A 26,165-nucleotide genomic window follows, 5' to 3' on the forward strand; every position below is an offset into this window, starting at 1 on the left:
AGATTACTAATTCCTGGTAAAATAATTTTGCCTTCAATCCTTTTTTCACCACCCTCAGGCATAACCTCTGTACCACAGCCAGCACATAAACTCACACAACACCCTAATATTCTCTTTCATGCCTCTGTGAAGTTATTTTTCTCATGGGAAATTCCCTTTGTCTTTCCTCTTTTGGGTCAAATGTAGCATAACATACTGCAGGATTTCCCAAACCTTAGTGCTTGATTTTAAGAATCACCCTAAAGTATATTCAAAATGCAGGTCTCACAATCAAATACAAACCAATTCAGCACCCACAATTCACCTTCAGTGGGTCTATGATGGAGGGCTTTTTTTTTTTTTTTTAATTTTTTTTTTTAATGTTTTATTTATTTTTAGGAGAGAGAGAGAGACAGCGTGAGCAGGGGAGGGTCAGAGAGAGAGGGAGTCACAGGCTGAAACAGGCTCCAGGCTCTGAGCTGGCAGTCAGCACAGAGCCCGACGCGGGGCTCGAACCCACGAACTGCGAGATCATGACCTAAGCGAAAGTCGGACGCTCAACCGACTAAGCCACCCAGGCGCCCCTGGAGGGCGTTTTTTAAACAAACATACGTAGGTGTCTGTGAGGCACACACTCTGTGGACCACACTTGGAAAAATACGGAGTTATAAAAATTAAGAGCACTGGGGTGCCTGGGTGGCTCATTCGGTTGAGTGTCCAACTCTTCATTTTGGCTCAGGTCATGATTTCACAGTCAGGTTCAGAGACTGAGCCCTGTGTCAGCATCCATGCTGGGCATGGAGGCTGCTTTGAGATTCCCTCTCCCTCCCACCTTTGCCCCTCCCCTACCTGTGCTCTTTCTTGTGCTCTCTCTCAAAAGAATGAATGAATTAATTAATTATGAGTATCAATTCTAGAGTTAGAGACCAAGGTTTCAGTCACTGTTCTGACAGTTATTATAAGGATGACGAATAAATTTGTTCACATTTCTATTCATCAATTCCCTTATCTAGGGTGGTGAAAACTGTAGCTATTATAGGATTCTGAATGAAAACTGTATTAGAAGCTAGAACTTTATCAGAATTCAAAACTGAGTATGAAGAAGCACCTGGCTAACTCAGTTGATGGAACATATGACTCTTGATCTCAGGGTTGTGAGTTTGAGCTCTATGGTAGGTATAGAGATTACTTAAAAATAAAATCTTTTTGGGGGCACCTGGGTGGCTCCGTCAGTTAAGTGTCCAATTCTTGATTTTGGCTCAGGTCGTGATCTTGCAATTCGTGGGTTCAAACCCCAAGTCAGGATCTGTGCTGATAGCATAGAGCCTTCTTGGGATTCTCTTTCTCCCCCTCTCTTTGCCCCTCCCCTGCTTGCTCTCTCTCTCTCTCTCTCAAAATAAATAAAATCTTTTTTTAAAAATGAGTATTTATTCATTGAAAAGTAATGAAACCATTACGTATTAACATAAATAGCACTTTAATGGAAACAATGCCAAAATTAAAAAATAATCACTCGGGTGGCATCGTGTTCTATTTTTCCAATGTCTTTAAAAAGTCACTGACTCTCTTCACTTTGGATGGATCTTTTACTAATGCATGGTTTTGTAACATCATGTTGGTAATCTGAAAAATACTGGTTCACCGAGTTATACAGATCTCACCATACACAATCCAAACTCACATGTTAATATCTGCACCAATCTAATCAGCACATCTACGATCAGGAAGATGTTATGCTCATGTTAGTGGATACAAGGTTTCCAAATTTTTAATTTTTGCTTGAAAAGCTCAAACTTTATCAATGGCAAAAAAAATGTTGTCAGTTGTTTTCCCTGAAGTGACAGGCTCTGTTTTTTCATTTTCACAAAAATATCTGTCAAATTCCCAGGTCTAAATAACCACCATTTATTTCCCAGTTGCTCTTTGTTCTTTCAAGTAAAAATGGTGCTCGATGAAAAGTGGTTAGTTTGGCTCACAACTGAAACACAAGTGCAAGCACTTGTCCTTGAGACAACCACGAGACCCCAGCATGCAGCCGAAGAGCTTTACGCAAACCTCCCATTTTGTCACACTGAATATTAAAACGGTGTATATGTAAGGGTCGAGACCTAATAAAAATAATAATGTTTGCTGTCTCATTAAAGTATCACAAACAAACGAACACACACCTAGGTTCTTTTCATTTACTGTGAGTGTGTGAGGGTAAAGAAAGAATGCCTACCAGCAGAGTTTTGTGCCCCTGGCTTGATTAATATTAAGGTGCCAGAGGTTTTGCCACTGTAGCTTTTGAACTACCCATTAAATAATATACTGAAAAGGGGAAATAACTATCATTATTTTAGTATTATTACTGTTAAAATTGTTGTAATGTCACAAATTCCCTGAAAAAAGTCTCAGTTTCAAAACTATTTTCTATAGATAACATTTGGAGACCTGGTGGTCAATACTTACAGTCCCAAACCTATAATGAGCAGTAGAAATACTATGAGGATTTTAAAAATACAGATTCTTGCCGAGGTTCGGTCTCCAGAGTTTCATTTTGGGTGAGCCCACAAATCAATAATCCCAGTAAGTTCGTGGGCAGTTTTGAAATTGCTGATCTATGCTATACTAGCAGTTATTTACTTACAAATTATTTTGAAAGTATCCACCACCTCCTTCCTATATTTAATATATGTATTAATTTATATATAGTTACTATATTTTCAATTCAATTACCAATATTGTTAAGAAATATCTATTATAAATAATACCACATAATTATCACTATCTCTTAGCTTTGATCCTTCTTGAAGATGTCCATGACATATAAATGAGATATGCCCTATTCCCTGACAATGTAACTTCAACCTGTGCTTCATGGTATATCTACCTTAATACCTTTTCTTCTTCCAGTTCATTCTGCATCTAAGTACAAACATTTTTCTAAAATAGCATTTTTACCATGACAAAATCTGGCCAAAAACTTTGAAAGACTTCACAATCTCTGGTCTCAAGTCTATTCATATAATTTTCCTGCAAAGACTGTTTTAAGAGCTTAATTTCTATTGAAATCTAGTATAAGGCAACTCCTCCAAGAAGACTGTTCTGTTGAATTTTAACCCTAGATTTAGAGCTAATCTGGGCATAGCTCACATTGATGCTGTATCCTTCCAAGATGAGAGATTTCTTTTGTCGCTAGAGGCTGTTTTCTCTACAAGGCTCTGCTTTGGAAAGATTATATATATTATTTCATAGATTATATAACAATATGTATTATTGGCACACTTATACCTATAAGGAAAAGCAGACTCTTCAACAAGACTAATAATCTACAAAAAAAAAAAAAAAAGACTAATAATCTACACTGAGAATGATTCTTGCAATATAAGAAAAAATGGTATCCAATTTAATAGAGGAATACGGTCTATGCAAATCGCATGTAATCTGTCCTATGTTATTGTCCTAAAAGTGTCCTTTTAAAGCAAAAGTTTAAAAATATCACATTAAAACCCCTAGCTGTTAACATATTGTCACTAACAGAGGAAATATGTATATGCATTATCTATCCATAAATATTTTATTATTTCTTTCTAAAATTTAAGAACTCTTTAAAAAACCTTAACCTTAAAGCATTATCATACCTTCAAAAAAATAAAAAACAATTCCTTATTATCATTAAGCAGCCACTCAGTTTAAGTAGGGTTAACTAAACAAACATGCAAAGGTACTATAATATTTGTCACTTCTGATTCTGAAATATGAAGAATAAAACATGAATCTCTGGCTCCCTCTGGTGTTGAAGTACTATATAGCTTCCCTTATACATCCCAGGTGTGCTGACAAGCCAAACAGAAAATATAATACTCTTAGTGGAAAAAGTCAAAAACAAAAAAAATTTTTTTCAGTTAAGCAAGTAGTTTTGAAAAAAATAGACAGATATCATCCTATGTTATTAAACCTTATCCAGTTAAGTCAAGACAAGGTCTAATGGCACACACTATTTATCTCCTATTTGACCGAAGAGTCAACATCAAGGGTCTTTTTTAAGCTTCATTTTAACAACTGAAATGACACTGATATTAAGTATCCACAATAAATCAAACTTAAGTTAAAAAAAAATGTCACTTTAAAAAGATATGCATATGCCACAAATGACCCAAATTACTATAAAGCATTATAGAAAACAAAAATGTATTAGTGCAAAAATAAACAATATCTTTAAAAATAGCTATGATTATACATAGTTCAATTCTCTTTTTCTGAATTATTTCAGCATATATTTGAATGCTTATTATGGACCAGGCCTTGTTCTAAATATTAGATATACAATGGTAAACGAAAGTTATTATAAACTCTCATAGAGATTTTAAAGGAGTGGGAAACACAAGGAATGATAAACAACCAGGATATTTTCTGATGAGCCCCTCAGAAGACAGCAGGTATGAATGAAGAAGTTACTTTACATTGGCTGGCTAAGCAAATTCTCTAAGGAGATAACTTTTAAACTAAAATAAGAACTGCCAGCACAGAACCTGATGCAGGGCTCAAACCCACAAACTGTGAGATCACGACCTGAGCCGAAGTCAGATGCTTAACCGACTGAGACACCCAGGCACCCCTCAAAGACGAAGAAATAAATTCAAGGCCTTCAGATGAGAATATCAAGTAAATAAAAACAACATAAATATCAAGGCAATAGTGGAGAAGCATTTTTAAAAATGCAATATGAAAATATTACAAAAATGTTAATTTCATATCCAGCCAGCTGCCCACTGTATCAAAGACAATGCAACAATTTTTTTTTTTAACACACAAGAACTTAGGAAATTCTACACTAATCAGCCTTTCTTGAATAGATGAACTTCATTCCAACCAAGAGATAACTAATAAAACTTCAGAGACAGGACTAGATGATCATTTTAATATAAATGTAGACGTACAACTAAAATGCAGGTGGAGATGAAGAAGAGAAACTACTACAGAAATGATTTTAAATTATGACAAAGAAATAATGCAACTAAAAACGGACGAAGGTTGAGGAAGAAGAAAGCAAATATCCATATACTGGTTTTTATCTAGGAAATAGGCAGGAATTTAAGAATATCAATACAAGAAGGACAAACCTAAAACTTAAACTTTTAGAACAAAGCATAGGAGATAATTTTTGTAAGCTAGGATTACACAAACATTTCTTAGATAAAACATGAAATGTATATAGTATAATTTACAAGGAAAAACGTAATGAACCGAACTTAAGCAAAAGTAAATGTTTGCTCTGTGAGAAACACTGGTGAATGATGAAATACACCATAAAGAAAATATTTCCAAATCACTTATATATGGCAAAAGGCTTGGATCTTGAATACATGAAGAACTCTAAAACTCAACCATAAGAGAGGTGCTTGGGTGGCTCAGTTAAGCATCTGACTCTTGGTTTCAGCTCAGGTCATGGTCTCATGGTTCAAGGGTTCATGGCTTTGAGCCCCATGTCAGGCTCCACCCTGACAGGGAGGAGCCTGCTTCTCTCTGCCTCTCCCCCACTTAGGCTTTCTTTCTCTGTCTCTCTCAAAATAAATGAGCCATAAAAAAATAAATTAAAAATAAACCATAAGAAAACAACTCAGTAAGAAAAAATGGGCAAAGGATTTGAACACATACTTCATCAAAGAAGGTATGTGGAATGCAAATAAATATTAAGAACAGATCCTCAATATCTTTAGTCATTAGGGAAATACAAATTAAAACCACACAATAATAACAATAATAAACTCATAAGAATGGTAAAAATCAAAAGAACTGACAATACCAAGAGGTGACAAAGTTGAAGAGCAAATGACCTCTTATCATTGTTGGTGGAAATGATAATGGTGCAGTTCCTTTGGTAAAGTTTGGTAGTTTTTTTTTTTTTTAATGTTTATTTATTTGGGGGGGGGGGCAAAGAGAGAGGGAGACACAGAATCTGAAGCTGGCTCCAGGCTCTGAGCTGTCAGCACAGAGCCCGACATGGGGCTCAAACTCATGAACCACGAGATCACGACCTGAGCCAAAGTCAGTTGCTTAACCAAATGAGCCACCTAGGCGCCCCAAGTCTGGTAGTTTCTTAAATAAACACACACTTACTACTGATCCAGCAATCAAACTCCTAGATACTTACTGCAGAGAAATGAAAACCTATGTTCACATAAAAATCTGTATATAAATGTACATTTTTTATATGTAGGTGCCCCTGTATATAAATGTTTATAGCAGCTTTACATATTACTCTAAAAAATCTGGAAACAACCCAATGTCCATCAACAGGAAAAAGGATAAAGAAATTTACATTTACACAATGATTATATCTCACCAATACAAAAGAACAATCTTCTATATTCAAAATGATATGGATGAATCTCAAAAATATGCCGAGTGGAAAAATATGCAAAAAAGTTAATGTAATTTGTTGTTTATGCAAAGTTGAAGAACAGACAAAAATGATCTATGGGGATGGGGACATAAGAATGGCAGCTGCTGGGGGTGCCTGACTCTTGGTTTCGGCTCAGATCATGATCTTACAGTTTGTGAATTCGAGCCCGTTGTTGGGGTCTGTGCTGACAGTGCAGAGCCTGCTTGGGATTCTCTCCCTCTCCCTGTCTTTCTGCCCCTCCCCTGCTCATGAGTGTGCACTCTCTCTCTCAAAATAAATAAATACATATTTAAAGAATAGGAGCTGCTGGAGGCAAGAGTTAGAAGGTAATTGATCTGAAAGTAGCATGAAGGTAAAGGATACATTCAGCATCCTGATTATACAGGGATGTATAATTCTCAAAATTCACTGAACTATACACTTAAGATTTGTATACTTGTTTATAGACTGTACTCAATGAAGTACTGTCAGCTTTTTAAAAAGGCATTATTATATTTATGTTATTCTGTCATTTTTTTATTAATACTACTTCCTTAAACCAGACCAAATTTTAACTATATATTTTCTTTACCTGAAAGATGTTGTTCCATTCTCTTTTACTTTATTTTTCTGAATAGGAGATGCTTGGAGTGACAGAATTTTATTTCCTGGCAGGGTAATTTGCTTTAGAATGGAAGCTATAAAAACAAAAGAAAAAAAATAATTAAAAAAAAAGCAATCATTCCATATTAGGAAAAATGCAGGACAACAGCTTTTAATATACACAGAATAACCAAACAAAATTTCAAGCTGTCCTAGAACTATGTTTAAATTCAAAAATAGCAATGAATTTATTCCCTGTCTAAAATCATCTTATAAAATCAAGACCTCTCCATTTCTTTTTATGTAGTCTTCAAGCAGTCTGTAGAATTACCAGCATTATGAACATATGCAGAAACATGACAAGTGATACATGTTATTAATATATCATTTACATTTGCAGACTTTAAGAATACATGAAACTTCTTCTATGTATAAGAACAATTTTCAGATGTAGAAAAAGTACATTTCAAAAATAAAGCTATAGGAATTTTTAGAAGTTAAAAAAGTGCTTTATTCACTAACAGATTATTTTATCTAATTACAGAATATTGCAAGTAGTTGTTTCTTTTATTCTAAAACACATATCCGCCCAAAAGTAGCTATGTATATACAAAGAATGTACTAGTGACTTTTCAGTCCTCTCTCCTAGGTCCTACTTTTAAAAGACTACTTTTTCTTAATATGACAAATAAAAAAAGATACTACAAAACCCCATCATGTTCCAAACCCAGCGTGATGGAGCCAGGGATGGGTCGGCGTCTACCTGGAGGAAACTGACTGGTAGGTATTGCAGTGCTCACTGGCATCTTCTTCTGTCCAGATTTCTGAATGGTCAATGTTGAGGAATGGGGAAGCGTGGTCACTTGTTTTGTGACACCTCCTAAAGGCTGCTGGACTACCTGAAACAACAAGAACTATTAATACACTCATTCACGTAAACCTGCTTTAGGAAAGAACAAGTTTTCAGTTTAAGAGTAGAACAAACGATTGTGCTCACCTACCTGTAAATCTACCTTTATGTTAGCACAACAAGAAAGTCTACTTAAAATTTGTATTTGTATGTAGCAAAATTACCTTGCTCGAAAGTGAAAAATATGACTACCTCACACAATGTACAGTAAAACCTTGGTTTGCAAGCGTAATTCATTCTGGAAACAGTTTCACTTTTAATCCAAAACACTTGTATATCCAAGTAAATTTCCCCTTAAGAAATAATGGAAACTCAGATGATTTGTTCCACAACCCAAAAATATTCATATAAAAATGATCATAATACTATAATACAAAATAAAGAAAATATAGCCTATAAAGAAAATAAACAAATTAACCTGCACTTACCTTTGAAAGCCTTCGTGGCTAGTGTGAGGGAGACAAGAGAGAGGAGATTATTGTGTAGGACGACTTTCACTATCACTAACAGAATCACTGCTGTCTATTGGCTCGATGGAATCTTTCTTTCCATGCAACTTTAACAAAGAACCTATCCAACGGCGTCTGCTTTTGCCTCTTTTTGAGGATTTCGTGGAAATGTGACATTGGGTTGTCATTAAAAAGATTCATTGTTTGCACTGCTATAGCCTTATTCGGGTAGTGCTTTTCTACAAAATTTTGCAGTTTCCCACATTTTACACATCTCCCTAATCTCCTTTGTAGTGAGGAATTTCACCACCTTTTTTCCTCCTCTGCAGAGGAGTACTCCTCCATAGCCTCTTGTTGTTGCTCACAATGCAAAGTGACGGTAGGATGCCAGTTGTGGGCACCTTCCAACATTCTGAAAAATCACTGATTTCTGCCAAACACCTGAGCATGGGAGACAATCACCCACAATCCCACAAAGAGATAGAGAAGAACCACTGGCTCTGCTGTGATCATGTGATGTTTGGTGTCACATACTACTCGTATTGCAAGGCATCACTCATTTATCAAGTTAAAATTTATTAGAAACGCTTGCTCGTCTTGCGGAACACTCACAGAACAAGTTACTTGAAATCTAAGGTTTTACTCTATTTTATTTTTGGAGTATAATTCAAATCGGGGCACTACCCACTGCCCAATTTAAATCTCCATTTAGATCATACTGTCATTTTTTAAAAAAGTTTATTTATTTTGAAAGAGACAGCACAATTGGGGGAGGGGCAGAGATAGAGGGAGAAAGAGAGAATCCAACCTCACAAAACTGTGAGATCATGACCTGAGCTGAAACCGAGTCAGATGCCCAACCAACTGAGCCACCCAGGTGCCCCTATTTTCAATTTTTAACTTATGGAAAATTTCAAGCATATACAAAAGTAGAGGGAAGAATAAAATAAAATCACTCATATTATTATTATTACCCAGCTTCAAAAATGATTCTTTACAATCCTGTTTATCCATATTCCTACCCACTCATTTCCTCACCCCCCACAATTATTTTTTTAAAAAATCCCAGGTATAGGGGCACCTGGGTGGCTCAGTCTGTTAAGCATCCAACTCTTGATCTCAGTTCAGGTCTTGATCTCAGGGTCATGAGTTCAAGTCCCATGTTAGGCTCCACGCTAACCATGAAGCCTACTTTAAAAAAAAATTCCAGGTATATTTTTTAGCCCTAAATATTTCAAAATATATCTCTAAAAGATAAAGACTTCTGGGGCACCTGGGTGGCTCAGTTGGTTAACTGTCTGACTTTGGCTCAGGTCATGATCTCGTGGCTTGTGAGTTTGAGCCCTACATCTGGCTCTGTGCTGACAGCTCAAAGCCTGGGTCCTGCTTCAGATTTTGTGTCTCCCTCTCTCTCTGCCCTTTCCCTGCTCGTGCTGTCTCTATCTATCAAAATAAAATAAAAACATTAAAAAAATTTTTTAAAGATAAGGACTTCTGGGGTGCCTGGGTGGCTCAGTCCACTGAGCATCTGACTCTTGATTTTGACTCAGGTCATGACCTCACAGTTGGTGAGAGAGTGAGCCCTACACTAGGCTTTGGGCTGACAGCGCAGAGCCTGCTTAGGATTCTCTCTCCCTTTCTCTCTGCCCTTCCCCTGCTCATGCTTGTTCTCTTTCGCCCTCTCAAAATAAAATAAACTTTAAAAAAATTAATGAATAAAATATAAAAACTTTTAATGAGCTATTTGTTAAAAGCAGCTGGAAAATGACGATGTTAGGTAATTTTCCAAGAGAGCAAACAGTACAAGAAATCTAAAGGACAGGGGCGCCTGGGTGGCTTAGTCGGTTAAGCGTCCGACTTTCGCTTAGGTCATGATCTCGCGGTTCGTGGGTTCGAGCCCCGCGTCGGGCTCTGTGCTGACTGCCAGCTCAGAGCCTGGAGCCTGTTTCAGAGTCTGTGTCTCCCTCTCTCTCTGACCCTCCCCTGTTCATGCTATCTCTCTCTCTCTCTCTCTCCTAGAAATAAATAAAAATATTTAAAAAAAATAAAAAAAAAAAGAAATCTAAAGGACAATGGTTAGGGATAAATGAAGAGAAACTACACTAATAGTAGGGGCTATTTTTAGCTACAAGGAATAAGAAAAAACAAAATAGCAGAGCTTCATTTTTTCACTTCAAAAAAGAAAAACAGCATTGGTGGTATAGTGGGGAGCATAGCTACCTTCCAAAAAAGAAAAACAATCACCATGTATATTTCAGTCAGCTGTTGATAGTGAACTATTAAAAAGTCCTTAAACTCATATATGGATAATATAAACAAGCCAGGAGAGAGACTGGTGAACAGAATTTTAGAGATAAAATTTATTCTATTCTCTACTTTGTACAAATAATATAAAATGTAGTATGTATTACTAAATAAAGGTAACTCACAAGAAACTCAAAATGTCTCAGTAAAAAAATCCCATAGGTCATCATCAAGACAGTATGGTACTGGTGGAAAAACAGACATATAGATCAATGGAACAGAACAGAGAACCCAGAAATAGACCCACAAACATATAACCAACTGATCTTTGACAAAGAAGGAAAGAAAATCCAATAGAAAAAAGACAGTCTCTTCAGCAAACGGTGTTGGGAAAACTGGACAGGACATGAGAAAGAATGAACCTGGGTCACTTTCTTACACCATACACAAAATTAAACTCAAAATGGATGAAAGACCTAAACATAAGACAGGAAGCCATTAAAATCTTAAGAGGAGAAAACAGGCAACAACCTCCTTGACCTTGGCCGTAGCAACTTCTTACTTGACATGTCTCCAGAGGCAAGGGAAATAAAGGCAAAAATCACCTGTTGGGACCCAGGATAAAAAGCTTCTGCACAGTGAAGGAAACAATCAACAAAACTGAAAGGCAAATGATGGAATGGGAAGAAGATATCTGTAAATAACATATCAGTCAAAGGGTTAGAATCAAAAATCTATAAAGAACTTATCAAACTCAACACCCAAAAAACAAATAATCTAGTGAAGATTGGCAAAGGACATGAATAGACACTTCTTCAAAGAAGACGTTGAGATGGCTAACAACCACATGAAAAAATGCTCAATATCACTCATCATCAGGGAAATCACATCAAAACCACAGTGAGATACCATCTTACACCTGACAGAATGGCAAAAATTAACAACACTGCCAACAACAGATATTGGAGAGGACGCAGAGAAAGGGGAACCTCTTATGTTGCTGGTGGGAATGCAAACTGGTGCAGCCCCTCTGGGAAATAGGATGGAGGTTCCTCAAAAAATTAAAAATAGAACTACCCTACAACCCAGCAATTATACTACTAGGTATTTATCCAAAGGATGGATACAGGAGTGCTGTTTCAAAGGGGCACATGTACCCCAATGTTTATAGCAGCACTACTGACAATAGCCAAAGTATGTAAAGAGCCCAACTAATGAATGGATAAAGAGGATGTGGTATATACAATATATACAATGGAATATTACTCGGCGATCAAAAAGAATGAAATCTTACCATTTGCAAAAACATGGATGGAACGAGAGTATATTATGCTAAGTGAAATAAGTCAGTCAGAAAAAGACAAATATATTATTTCATTCATATGTGGAGTTTAAGAAACAAAACAGATGAACCTAAGGGAAGGGAAGCAAAAATAAGATAAAAACAGGGAAACAAACCATAAAAGAGTTTTAAGTACAGAGAATAACTGTGGGTTGCTGGTGGGGTGCTGGGCGGGGGGATGGGCTTTATAAATGGATGAGGAGCATTAAGGAGGAAACTTGTTGAGATGAGCACTGGGTGTTATATGTAGTGATGAATCATTAAATTCTATCATGAAATCATTATTACACTATATGTTACCTAACTTAGATTAAAATTAACAGAAAAAATTTTTTAAAGTAATAAAAATAATAAATATTAAAAAATAAAACATAAGGAAATGAAAAGAAATCCCATAAGAACTAATGCCCATAGAGAAAAATACAAATTGGAATACCTCAACTACCATCACTCTATGAAACTAAACTCTTAAAAAGAGAGAGTTCTTGAAAACAAGGATGTATTTCAGTAAATTGAGATTATAAACTGAGTTGTAAAGTCCTAGGGATTAGATTTATATTTTACCAACTGAGATTTTTATACATGGAGAGATAAAGAAGGTGTGGTATATACATACAATGTAATATTACTCAGCTATAAAAAGAATGAAATCTTGCCATTTACAATAATATGGATGGACCCAGAAAGTATTGTGCTAAGTGAAATAAAGTCACAAACTTCCAGTTATAAGACATGTGAATATAATGTACAGCATGGATAGGGAATACAGTTAATGTTTTAATAACTTTGCATGACATATAATAGCTAGGTTTAGTGTGGTAATCACTTCCTAATGCATTTAAATGTTGTACACCTGAAACTCAATATAATCTTATACATCAACTATACTTCAAAAAAAATTTTTTAGATGTGTATGCATAAAGAAAGGCCTGTAAGTTATAAAACAATTAGTAAATAAACTAATTATTTCCTAGCATGGTAACTCTGCTTTCTACTTTGTATATTTTTTTAACTGTTTACTTATATGTTTTGAGAGAAAGAAGAGAGAATGAGCAAGGAGAGAGGAAGAGAGAGAATCCCAAGCAGGTTCCATGCTTTCAGTGCAGAGCCTCAGCTTGATATCATGAATGGTGAGTTTATGACCTGAGTTGAAATCAAGAGTTAGAGGCCTGACTGGGCCATCCAGGTACCTTCGTTTTTTGTTTTTTTTTTTTAATTATTTATTTTATTTATTTTGAATGTATGCATATGAGCAGGGGAGGAGCAGAGAGAAGAGGAGGGAATCCAAAGCAGGGTCTGCACTGTCAGCATGCATGAAATCAGGACCTGAGCCAAAATCAAGAGTTGGATGCTTAACTGATGGAGCCACCTGGTTGCTATGTTTCTATTACATATTTTATATATATTTTATAGGTATCTGCATTATTTCCTTTTTATGATTAGCATAAACTATATTTATAATTACAAAAATAAGGAAGTTGAATTTTCAAACTAATGATGAGAATATTACTAGAAAAATAATAAATATTACAATGAAATATGCATTCAGAGTTACATTTATGTACTCAGACTGAAACTTAACAAATAATCCTAACAATTCTGGCCTCTCCCTATTCACTCACATTTTCTTCCTTAATATCCTTTACTACATATTCTTTTTCAATATTTTAATTGTGAAAAACAGTAAAAGAATATTACTGGAGGCTGCCTGGGTGGCTCAGTGGTTAAGCATCTGACTTCAGCTCAGGTCATGATCTCACCTTTCGAGAGTTCGAGTCCCACATCAGGCAAGCATGAGCCCTGCTTCTGAGGTAAAAACAAAAAAAACAAAAAACAAGTAACAACAACAAAAAAACCGTGAGCCCCACTTCTGGGTGAGCTCTGCTTCTCTGTCCTTCATGAGATTCTCTCTCTCTCTCTCCCCCGCCCTTACTCACTTGCACCCTTCTCTAAGCGCATGCGTGCGCGCGCGCACACACACACACACACACACACACACACACACACACAAAGTTATAAATGCATTTGAGTTAGTCTTCATACCATTCTGGCAGGTGCTCATGCAATATCCCGAAGCTCTGTCCCTGAAGTGGATGCAGGCCCCACACAGCCTGGCTGTATGCACCGTGGGCTATAATGAGTGGGGCTGGGGCAGATGGGAGTAGCCCCCATGGGACTGAGGCATAAGTATGCAGCCCTGATAAGAACAAGCTGGGAAAAGCAAGCCTCAGTGCCCACCCATAGAATCCCAGGTAAGCATGGCCCTGCCTACAGCCCATATAAGGTCTAGATCATGCATATGGTGGGAGACAAATATGCCAGTTAAAAATATATAAACATATCTTTAAAAATCATAGTTATAATTGTTATATGTATTATGAATATAAATATTTTAAATTTATAAATATATATCATACATGATATTTATACATATCACAAAGTTCTGAGCTGGGATTTAATAACCCTGGATCCCCATTATTCCTCATCCTAATGATTACAGCACTTGGGGTGGCATGTGCAGCACACTGCACGCTTGCTCAACAAAATACGAGTGAGAAAGCAGAAGAGCATTCATCAGCGTTCTCTCAAAAGTACCACTTAAAACCACAGTATTAGGCATCTTATGGAGATTGAGAAATTATTGTAGAGAGATGGAAATTCACCTGAAGAGATACTTACTCCTACTTGGCAAGCAAAAGAAAGAGCTATTGTATTTTTTAAAACTTAAGTTCTTTATTTAATTTCCCTCCAAAAAGTGACTAGAAAGGAAAATTGCTAAGTAGTACATACCTTAGCCTTTTGTCTTGACATGTAAAATTCTGATGTTTCATTTGGATGTTAACATAAATTAATATTCTAGTAGTTTATAGAAATATAGGTCTAGGACTACACAATATTACTTGGGGTTTTTTTTTTTTTTTACACTAATTACAATTTTTACATTATGCTCTGGGATATGTGACAAGGTACTATTGCTTTCTCTGTCTTTCTCTCATCTACTCCCCTATTCATAAATACACAGCAATCAAATGTTTATCTCTAAATAACTCAAGTAGTACATGCACTTGAGTTACTAGAATCAAGCACTTAATATCTCCTCTAATTTCTATACAATATTCAGTATGTGATTACTGGAATGAACTCAGTAAGGCGGAGTTCCAGACAATAGAGGACCCTAACTAACTGCAATGTAAAAGTCAAGAAATACATGTGAGTTGCCAATTATTTCTCAGGAATAGCTAATACATGGCTCTTCTACCACTATTATTCCTTATCTTCTGGGACAATGGCATATACCACTAAATGCCATCACTTCTATATGGCTACATTCAGCCTCAGAATCTTAACACAGAGCTCCAGTCAAATCCTACAGTGAATGTTGAAACTTATTTGCCATGCCCCATCTAAATTAAATCTCAATCTTGGTAAACCCCAGAACATGCGGTTTCCTAATGTAATAGGCCTTCTACACACTTTAAAAACATCTACTCGGAGTGCCTGGGTGGCTCAGTCAGTTAAGCGTCAGCCTTCAGCTCCCATCACATCTCGTGGTTTGTGAGTTCGAGCCCTGCATCAGGCTCTGTGCTGACAGCATGGGGCCTGCTTTGGATCCTCTCTCTCCCTTTCTCTCTGTCCCTCTCCTGCTCATACTCTAAGAAAAACATTTTTTTAAATGTGCTCAAATGAAGTATAGAAAGTATAGTAATTGTAAACAGAATCTAGATGGCTGGTGTACAGGTGTTCACTATGAACTTCAACACTGCTGTATTTCAAAATTTCCAAAACAAAACATTTTCTTGGATAAAGCAAAAACAAGATGACCTAATACTGTAAATACTGTTTCTAAATAGTTTATTTTCCGTCAATTCTAATGTATCCTTTCCAATTAAAAGAAAAAATCCTCAAGTAAATTTAAATGAACTAGCATTAATCAATCTATATACCATTATATAAACTCTGATTAAATACGGCATGTGGAGAATCTTCTATGCAACCCTAATTACACATGGGTAAATAAAAGTACCTCACATGAATTCAATCTTTTTCTTCACCAAACCTTTCTTCAGTCCCTTTTAAGTAGGATTACCATCACCAACCAGAATTTTACCTCTCCTCTCACTCTTAACAGAATGAAAATAAAGAATGAAAAAAAATACAAACTGCTTAAATCTGGATCCTTAGGTCAGTCCAATACAAAACTGAGAGTGAACTACTTGAGCCAATAAAACAATTAATGATCCTTGTTTTGCTTTTTTCTGCTTAATTTTTACTTTAACTTCTCTAATAAAAATACTGGCCACTAGCATACTCACAAACTAAAATTTATACACTGAAAATACTTCTCCATGTCCAGTGAAAACTGAAGTCAGAGTGGGTCAGGAGAGTTAAATCTCATAGAGTTATTTCATATAAAAATGTATTTGTTGGGGCACCTGGGTGGCTCAGTCGGTTGAGCGACCGACTTCAGCTCAGGTCATGATCTCACAGTTCGTGGGTTCAAGCCCTGTGTCAGGCTCTGTGCTGACAGCTCAGAGCGGGGAGCCTGCTTCAGATTCTGTGTCTCCCTCTCTCTGCCCATCTCCCACTCGTGCTCTCTCTCTCTCTCTCTTTCAAAAATAAATATTAAGAACACAAAAAAAACAAACAAAATGTATTTATTGAAAATTCTTCAATGGTTCCCTTACTTCAAAATAATTAAGTACCAGAGGAAAATACAATGCAACAACACCACCTCTTTTCTAATACTCTGGATCAATTTATTTTAAGAAATCAGCTTTCCTTCAATGGAATGAAATGGAAAATTACCTCATTTAATAATGAGGTATCATTTAATAATGCGCTAATCTTTGTTTTCATCTGATATCCACAAAACAGTAATATATGGAGAATGACCTTTGGACATACTTGGCCACTTATTTATCAAATGTCTACATTTCTGTTAAGGAAGAAATGCAGGTAAAAGGGTCAAATATAAATTAAATTATATATATATAAATATATATATTTATATAAATATAAATTATATATATAAATTATATATATTTATATAAATATAAATTATATATAAATATATATATTTAAATATGAATTATATATATTTATATAAATATAAATTATATATATATAAATTATATATATTTATATAAATATAAATTATATATATGATGTTTGTTTTAAGCGAGAGAGAGTACGTGCACATGCACAAGCAAGGGAGAAGGGTGTGAGAGAATCTTAGGCAGGCTTCATGACACAGGGCTCGATTCCATAACCCTGGGATCATGATGTGGGCCGAAATCAAGGATCAGACGCTCAACTGACTGAGCTACCCTAGGCGCTTGGGGAAATATATATTTGAAACAAGAAAAATATCCATGATAACATTAAAGCTTCTTGCCCTATCTCGAAGTAGAAACTATTTTTAAAGCTACTCAATTAACATATAATACAATATTACAACTAAGAGCAACAACATTCAGGTTGCTAAAATTATCAACATTTAAAAAAAAAAATACAGATCAGGAATTTTGAATTAACTTTCTCACTCACGAATTTCATTCACACATGTGGATTTGAAAGGCTTATTGTTTAATTTTTATATGGTAAAATTAAATTTAGTATATCTTAACTAATTTTTAAAATGATCAGACTGAAATTAAAATGTAATTCTCTATTAAATTAGCTTTTGTTAATTAAGTTTAAATTTAAATTATATTTTAGCTTAAATTAAATTAAGCTTTTGCTCAATTATGAGTAAACCACTTTTTTCACAAATATCCTAAGAAAAATGTTTAAGCATTGAAACTCCTGAAAGCTTCTATTTATTACCTATCCATCATCAGTAGACTATAATACAAATCATCCACTCTCTTTCACTAACTTTTAGAGGTAAAAATGTTAAGCTTAACATTTAGTCACAGTGTATAACATCATATAACACCTGCTATGCTAGAATTGATAGATAGTAACTTTCACCATTTATAAGAACTATATTCTCAGATAAAGTCAAAAGAACTACTGACTAGGTCCATATTTCAATAATTCAAGCATTTGAGGACTAAAATATACAAAGCAATGAACTACTGGCACAAAATGAAAAACTTTTATCTACAGAAGCTGTGAACAATTTTAGGAAATTCTTTTGATGAGAACTTCAGCAGATCTCCAGAGGTTAACATACAATAATCAATGAGACAATAAAGATAACATGTAGCAATAAATCTAAATTTCTTTAAAAAAAAATGGGGAAGAGCCTCTTTAATCTGGAATAAAAATGTATAATTTCATAAAGCAATAATTCTATAAAATCTAAACCCTGCAATGGAAGTTTAAGAGGATTCTTATGGCTCAAAAGCATGATACAGAAAACATCTAGAAAGCAGGAAACCTATACAATTCTCCAGAAAAATCAGTACATGGTAGGAACAAATAAAGAAGGAATTTTAAAATTCATGATTATTAAAGGAAATAAATTTTAAAACTAACATTGAACAGTAATACTTGTATTCAGCTCATTTTTAAATATTTTTTTAATGTTTATTATTTTTGAGAGAGAGACAGAGACAAAACATGAGCAGGGGAGGGGCAGAGACAGACACACAGAATCTGAAGCAGGCTCCAGGCTCTGCGTTGTCAGCACAGAGCCCCACGCAGGGCTCAAACTCACCAACTGTGAGATCATGACCTGAGCTGAAGTCCAATACCTAACCAACTATGTCACCCAGGTACCCCATTCTTCATCATATTTTCAGAGACTATATCCTGAGTTGCACAGACCACAGATTTGATCCAGTATGGCAATTCTCCTATCTTAAATTATTATTTGCCATCTCCCTTATAAGCTGCATTGAATACTTTCCTATGTTTCTAGCACCCTGAGTATTTTCCGTCTCACCTATCTGGGATTAAATTAGACCATGGTTTAAAATGGGTTCACCTGGGGGAACCTGGGTGGCTCAGTCGGTTGGGCGTCCAACTTAGGCTCAGGTCATGATCTCACAGTTTGTGGGTTTGAGCCTTGCATCAGGCTCTGTGCTAACAGCTAGCTCAGAGCCTGAAGCCTGTTTCAGATTTCTATCTCCCTCTCTCTCTGACCCTCTCTTGCTCATGCTCTCTCTCTCAGAAATAAATAAAACATAAAAAAAATTTTTAAATGGGTTCACCTGACTAATACTAATTTACATTTTGGTAAATATTAATTTTCTACATTAGTTAATTTGACAAAATATCCCAGTTGAGTCCTCTCTCTGGCATTACCAAACAGAATGGCTTATCTTGTTTTGTGCCCCAGGTAAAAATGTGTTACAAAACAGATTACAATGCGTCTTCAGTGTCTAGTTGCTCTAGTGTTTGTCATTTTTAAATATGAAGGTATGAATACTGACATAAAATGTGTTGAGTAAAATTAAAACAAAGGCCAAATGGGGTGTCTGGCTGGCTCAGTAGGTAAAGCATGTGACTCTCAATCTCAGGACCCTGAGTTTAAGCCTGACCATTGGGCATGGAGCCTACTTTAAAAAAAAAAAAAGTGTAAACAAAGGCCAAACAGGAAAGCAAATTCACAAGGAAAACTAAAGTATTTGACATTCTTATATGAATGAAAATAGGAAGTCAAAAAAAATCCCTTTACCACTGGATTCATTCATTCTCTCTCTCTCTCTCTTTCTCTCTCTGATTTTATTTTTAAGTAATCTCTGTACCAACGTGGGGTTCAAACTCACTACCCTGAGATCAAGAGTTGCATACTCCACTGACTGAGCTAGCCAGGCACCCTCCCATTGGATTTTCTGTTACATTTTTTCTTGATGGAAAATGTTCCTAATGTATAACAAGTCAAACCTACAAAACATCAATGCCATCAAGATATATTATCACATAGTTTTTCTGTTTCAGGGTACTCTAGAAACCTAGAAGTTCTTTCCATGAGTACCATACTCTAATGGGAAAAACACTAGGTTCTAGTCTGAGATCTAATACTTGTGGGATGCCAGTGATGGGTCACTTAAAATTTCTGGATTCTTAGTTTTCCTCCTGCCTTTTCTTTATCATAAAATTATTTTAAAACCCATAGTTAATACATGACATGCTTTTAAAATTCTACATAGCTCTAAAGTGTAATTTCACTTCAGGAACTAGTAATAGTATAAATGTTCAATCAAGATTAGCACTGGTTCAAGAATCACTTATGACCTGTAAAGAGGATTTCAATTCTATTCAGTGCTACCAAAAAGAGGCCTTTCCTTGAGGCAATTACTCTGTTTCAGTGGTTCCCAAAGCTGGCTGCTCAGACTGATGTTTAAGAATCACTGCTTCTTAAAAAGGCTTCATCTCTGAGATTTAACTCAGACAACCCAACAAAAACCCTGCAAGGCAAGCACATTTCTTTATTTGAAAATCAGACCCTGAATAGGAAAGTATGAAAAAGATTAGCACTCAGAAAATGACTATTACTTCCTACCTACCCAAGAGTTTGACTACTGTCCATACTGATCTTCCTTCTTTCATCCTATGCCCATAGCTACCTTCTGCCTTGGAGGCAATCATCCACAGATACTAACCTCTGCTCCTGATCACAAAAACAAGGCTAGTAAGTTTCTTGGATTTATTATTCCCAGAAACAGAATAAAAACTAAAATAAAGAGATTCAATAAACTATGAAAGAAGAAAAAAAGAGATTCAACAGTCTTTAACACAAAGATTTATAAAAGAAAACAAGGGCAATTACCAAAAATTAAAAGAACAGCTAGTATAACAGGTGTTATAGTATAAGGTAAGCAAGAAATTAAGAAATGTAATTTTTATTTAATTTATTATTCTTTTAATGTTTATTTTTGAGAGAGACACACACACAGAGTGTGAACAGAGGAGGGGCAGAGAGAGAGAGAGAGAGACACAGAGTCTGAAGCAGGATCCAGGCTCCAAGCTGTCAGCACAGAGCCCAATGTGGGGGTTGAGCTTACAAACCATGAGATCATAACCTGAGCTGAGGTCAGACGCTCGACTGACTGAGCCACCCAGGTGGCCAAGAAATGTGATTTTTAACCCACCATGTACTATCTCCCAGATTATTAACAACACTCTCACAATCTGTCTTGAATCAACTAAAGTGTCCTAAACACTGTGAAAATAAGGGGAAACCTCATGAAAATGAGTCAGGAGACCAGAAGGGGAACTTCTCACACCTACAACTAGTCATCAACTGCAGACCCCAACACAATGAGAGGTACCTTGCCTTCTAAACAAGAAGAAGCCTATCCTTTACTACCACTGCAGGAGGAAGAAAGATTTTCACCTTGCCCAGCAACAGCTCAGCTGCTGAGAAACTGTCACAACTCTGCCAAGGAGTAGCTACTACACTTTGAACTCCATTTACTCCAATGGACTTTTGCTTCTAACAGTCTCTCCCACCTTCCTCCTTTCCTCTATACAAGGTCATTCTCCTTTGTTCTCAAGAACTGCCTGTGATTTTGCCATAGCTTGCCTGTCCTGAATCTAATGCTCTGCTATTCCCAAATAAACCCACTTTGCTGGTAAAGTAACCAACAGTTTTATTTCTAAGGTTAACGCTAATTGATAAACTGCTAAGGTTTCTTTCATCCAAGAACCTCCCAATCTACCAAGTTTAGGAAAAAACACAACTTCATACTCATCATTCCCCTCACCATTTCCTTCCCCTCTTAGCATATTCTTCCAGAGAAATGTTACCATAATATTACCTCTGTAATAACCCTGCCAAAGAGATTTAGTCTGAATCTTATGTTGGGGAAACAATTAGACAAAACAAAGGGCATTCTGCAAAACAACTACCCTGGGCACTTAAGCTATTTCAACATAATCAGTGACCATGAAAAGCTGGGCACCTGTTCTGGATTAAAGGAGCCTAAAAAGGAAAGACAGGTAAATGTAATACGCGGTTCTTTATCAGAAAAAAAGTAGCTGTAACGGACACTGCTGGGACAACTGGAAAAATGACTGTAACAATACTAACTTTCCACATGTGGTAATAGGTACGGGTCCTTATGTTAGAGAAAAAATCCTTTTCCTTAGGAGATACACAGTACTTAGTTTAGAGGTGCGATATCACTACTTCTCCATAAACTCTCAAATGGTCAAGAAAAAGTTACGTGCATGTGCTTGTGTGTGTGTACAGAGAGAGGAAGAAACTAAACGAATATGGCAGAATGTTAACTTTTCAAACTCAGTCAAGGATACTCAGGGGCTTGTTTTACTAGTCTTGCCAGTTTTCTGAATGTTTGAAATTTTCAAAAGAAGACACTGAGAAAGAAATGAAATGTTACTCACTAGTTGTTTGACTTTAACTGCCTGTGGAATACCAGCCGGCTGAGAAAGGACAGGGCCCGGGGGTGCAAGTTTGATCTGGACTGGAGCAATGACAGGCTTGTCAGATGTGGTCCCAGCAGAGGTCATGACAGGTTTCACAGACGGAAGACAGATAGCTGCTGCTGAAGGTTCTCCGAAAGTCACCGCGGGGAGGGCCAGTGTGACTGCTGCCCCAGAGACACCTGGCTTCTCAGGCGGAAGGGTGACTGCTGTGACTGTGTTCTGTATAGATGTCACAAGTGGTTTTGGAGTCTGAAGCAAAACAGTTCCAGCTGCTGTTGCTCCTGGTGCAGCAGGTGGGCCCACAGAATGAAGTGTCACAGCTCCTGGTTTTGCTCCCCCTGGGCCAGCAAGTGGATTCAGAGCTGGCACTGACACAGTACTGGGTGCTGCTGCTCCAGAAGCGACGATGGGTTTTTCAGACTGGATGGAGCAAACTGTTGTCGTCACCACGGGAGAAGTTGCTGCTGTTGTGGTACAGGTAGCAATGGCTACCTCGCTACCAGTCTGCTGAACACACTGCTGAATAAAGCTCTGGGAGTTGGGCATGAGTTGTCGTAAGGCAATCACACTTTTCTAGAAACAGGGGAGAAAAAAGAACCTGATTAAATAAATCAACTGCTAGTAAAACTAAAGGATTTAGTATTGCATAGCTTTGGCTTTTTCATAGCTTTACAACATAAAATAAATCAAAAGTATATCAGGTGTTTCAGTTGAGGAATTCTGGTATCACTTCAAATTCATATCCTGTCAAAATTCAGGATACAATCAATTTAAAGCCCCAAAGTGCTTTATTTTTTCCATAGGTAATTATATCTCAGTATTAAACTTATTTTATATACCTCAATATCAATAAAAACACTGTGTCACACTTGTTTATATTTACCTATACCCCATAATAAATCACTAATAACTTTAGTACCTATGTTTGTTTTATGATAATAGAATCTGCAAAAAAAGGTTTTGGTAAGTAACTTTCAAGCTTTGGATAGACAAGAGTCTTTATTTTATTTTTTTATTTGTTTTTTAAACCTTAGTTTTATTTATTTATTTATTTTTACAAATAGTTTATTGTCAGGTTGGTTTTCATATAACACCCAGTGCTCATCCCAAGTGCCCTCCTCCATGCCCATCTCCACCCCCCCAACACCCATCAGTCCTCAGTTCTCAGCATTCAAGATAGACAAGAGTCTTTAAATCAAAATAAAATACAAAAAAAAAAAAAAACAAAAATAAAACTAATACAAACAAGGTCAATTTCCTTAATTGAGCTAGAATATTTTCATTCATTCATTCATTCATTCATTCATTCATTCATTCATTTGAGGGAGACAGAATGCAAGTGCATGCATGCAGGAGAAAAGCAGAGGGAAAAGAAAGGAGATAGTCTTTTTTCTTTTTTGGGGGGTGGGAGGGGAAGGAGAGAATCTTAAGCAGGTTCCACGCTCAGGATGGAGCCCAACTCGGGGCTCAATCTCATGATCTGAGCCAAAACCAAAAGTTGGACACTTAACCGACTAAGCCCCTCAGGTGCCCCAAGTTAGAATATCTTGACTGGATTTTACATTGGTATCTCTTCTTATATCTTTTTAAAAGAGTAAATAAAGGCAGGGGTGCCTGGGTGGCTCAGTCGGTTGGGCATCCGACTTCAGCTCAGGCCATGATCTCACGGTTCATGGGTTCGAGCCCTGCGTCAGGCTCTGTGCTGACAGCTCAGAGCCTGGAGCCTGTTTCAGATTCTGTGTCTCCTGTCTCTCTGACCTTCCCCTTCTCACGCTCTCTCTCTCTAGGAAATAAATTAAAAAAAAAAAAAAAAAGATAAAAAGAGTAAAGGCAGTTACTTTTTTATAAAAGGTAAAACATTCTTTTTGTCCCTGGGGATTTTGTTTTCAAGTAAGAAAAAAGAAAATGGAAAGGGAGTCAGATAGTAGGTTATCTTTTAGTGAAGTCAAGGACTGTTTGGAAGTTTTCCTTGTTTTGACACTTAAATTCAGTCAGGCTGCCTTTGTTTGTTTAAGAAGCAAATGAGAACCAGGTTGTCTGGGTGGCTCAGTGGTTTAAGAAGCAAATGAGAACCATTGTTCCTTCTTTCCTTTCCTTTTAGTTACTTCCCTTACTTTTTTTAATTAAAAAGAATTGAAAATCTGCCTAAAGGTTTTCAAATATGTATATAAATGGTAACAAAGGAAAGTAAGAAACAAAGTCTCTCATAATCTTTTTCCAAACTTTAAAAACAAGTTGCTTTGGAACCACATGAACAGATGAAGCGATTTGATCAAATTTAAGTTAGAATTCTAATATGATGGGGTCCTGAGAACACATTTTTCAATTGTGTAACTGAAAAAATGTTAAAATAATGAGACTCAAAAAGATAATAAAAAATGTATGCCTAAATTATCTCTTGATCAGATGGCCAGAGTTAAGCTTAAATGTTGAATCCCTCATCTTTATGCCATAGTCAACATCCAAAAGCTTTCAAAGATGAGAGGGAAAAATTCTCAAGGAAAAAAAAAATCACAAAGCTTAACAGGTCCTTAAAAAAATACATACAGGAATATCTGGGTGGTTCAGTCAGTTAAGCTTCTGGCCCTTGATTTCAGCTCAGGTCCTGATCTCACTATTTGTGAGACTGAGCCCCACACGTTGGGCTCTGTGCTGACAGCATGGAGTCTGCTTGGGATTCTCTCTCTTCCTTTCTCTCTGCCTCTCCCCCTCGCTAATGCAAACATGTGTACATGCATGCGCGCACTCTCTCTCTCAAAATAAATAACCTTAAAAAAAAATACATACAAAACACAAATACTTCCTAGTGTAACATTTGATAACTTAAAGTTAGTATTATCAAACAAGTAGAATAAATTCTGGACCTGTGACCTTGATAAAAAAATTAGTCAATTTAAATAGTTTTTATATCTCCAAAATAGAAAATACTATGAAATCTAGCACCTAGTAATCTCAAAAAGACTGATAACGAAATTTAAGTGCAAACAACGCAAATTTAAAAAGTATCTAGAAAAGCATAGGATGCGTAATAGAAGCCTGCTGATTATCTCCATTCTCCCCCATGGTGTCTCCAGGGAGCATGAAATATAGATAAATTCAAGAGTTTTCTGTGTCATGTAGACAACCTATAGCTCACAGAAATTAGGCATTGAAAGGGACCCAAGGAAGAACTGCCTCTAACTTCTCAATCAAGAGGGTCATCCAAAAGCAGGGCAGTAGCCATTTGATATTAGGCATTACGCTGAACCTGCAATCTGCCTTTTCCCAGACCAAGTATCCTCTAGCTAAAAACATTCTCAGTTTCTATAGCCACATTTCATATCACATGACTGGCACCCTCCTAATCAACGTGCTCACCCTTCTAGTGACAGTTTCCACTGTTTAGTATCCTTCTGAAGGGGTACCCCACTTCCCTTCCAACTCTTCTTTCATGAGGCAACCCAAAGGAGTCTTCCACTGTGACACGTCTTGCATCTCTCCTAGACAATGACGCCAAATATTTCTAAAGGTAACGCCTCATTCCATTATTTCAAAATTTATGGGATGACTCTGTGGTTCACTATAATCCCAGGTCTTTAAGGACTGTATAAATTTCAATTTGATTCCTCTTCAGCTTCTGAATATCCAAAAAAAATTGACTTTTATAGTCTCTTGTTATCAAAGTTACTGTTCTATTTAATTCAGCAATTCTTCAAAAAGAGCATTCCTACTAAGAGTTTTTAAAAATAACAGCTCTCCCACTAAATTTGGCACTATGTGATTTGTTATTTCTAGCACAATATAAGTCATTAGGACAAAGCAGAAGGCCCTACTTTGAAGGAAAAGTCAAGATATTTGAGGATATAAGCTTTAACAACGTAATCATTACGTGCTGTTCATGAATGAGATGTTACTTCTATTTTCTCAAAGTGCTCCAATCCAAAGAATATG

General features: G+C 36.3%; 1 protein-coding gene across 1 annotated transcript in view; it reads right to left on the reverse strand.

The window, feature by feature from the left end:
- TAF4B (TATA-box binding protein associated factor 4b) overlaps positions 1-26,165 on the reverse strand; it is a 113,509-nt gene that overhangs the window by 66,843 nt on the left and 20,501 nt on the right. Inside the window, exons 7-9 of the mRNA XM_039217551.1 lie at positions 22,194-22,808; positions 7,713-7,848; positions 6,939-7,044 (exon numbers count right to left, since the gene is read on the reverse strand). Of these exons, the coding sequence (XP_039073482.1) occupies positions 6,939-7,044; positions 7,713-7,848; positions 22,194-22,808 (857 nt within the window). The remainder of the gene's footprint in view (positions 1-6,938; positions 7,045-7,712; positions 7,849-22,193; positions 22,809-26,165) is intronic.

This window comes from Hyaena hyaena, unplaced genomic scaffold (assembly GCF_003009895.1).
Source record: "Hyaena hyaena isolate Hyena2069 unplaced genomic scaffold, ASM300989v1 scaffold_14, whole genome shotgun sequence".
Classification (NCBI taxonomy): Eukaryota; Metazoa; Chordata; class Mammalia; order Carnivora; family Hyaenidae; genus Hyaena; species Hyaena hyaena.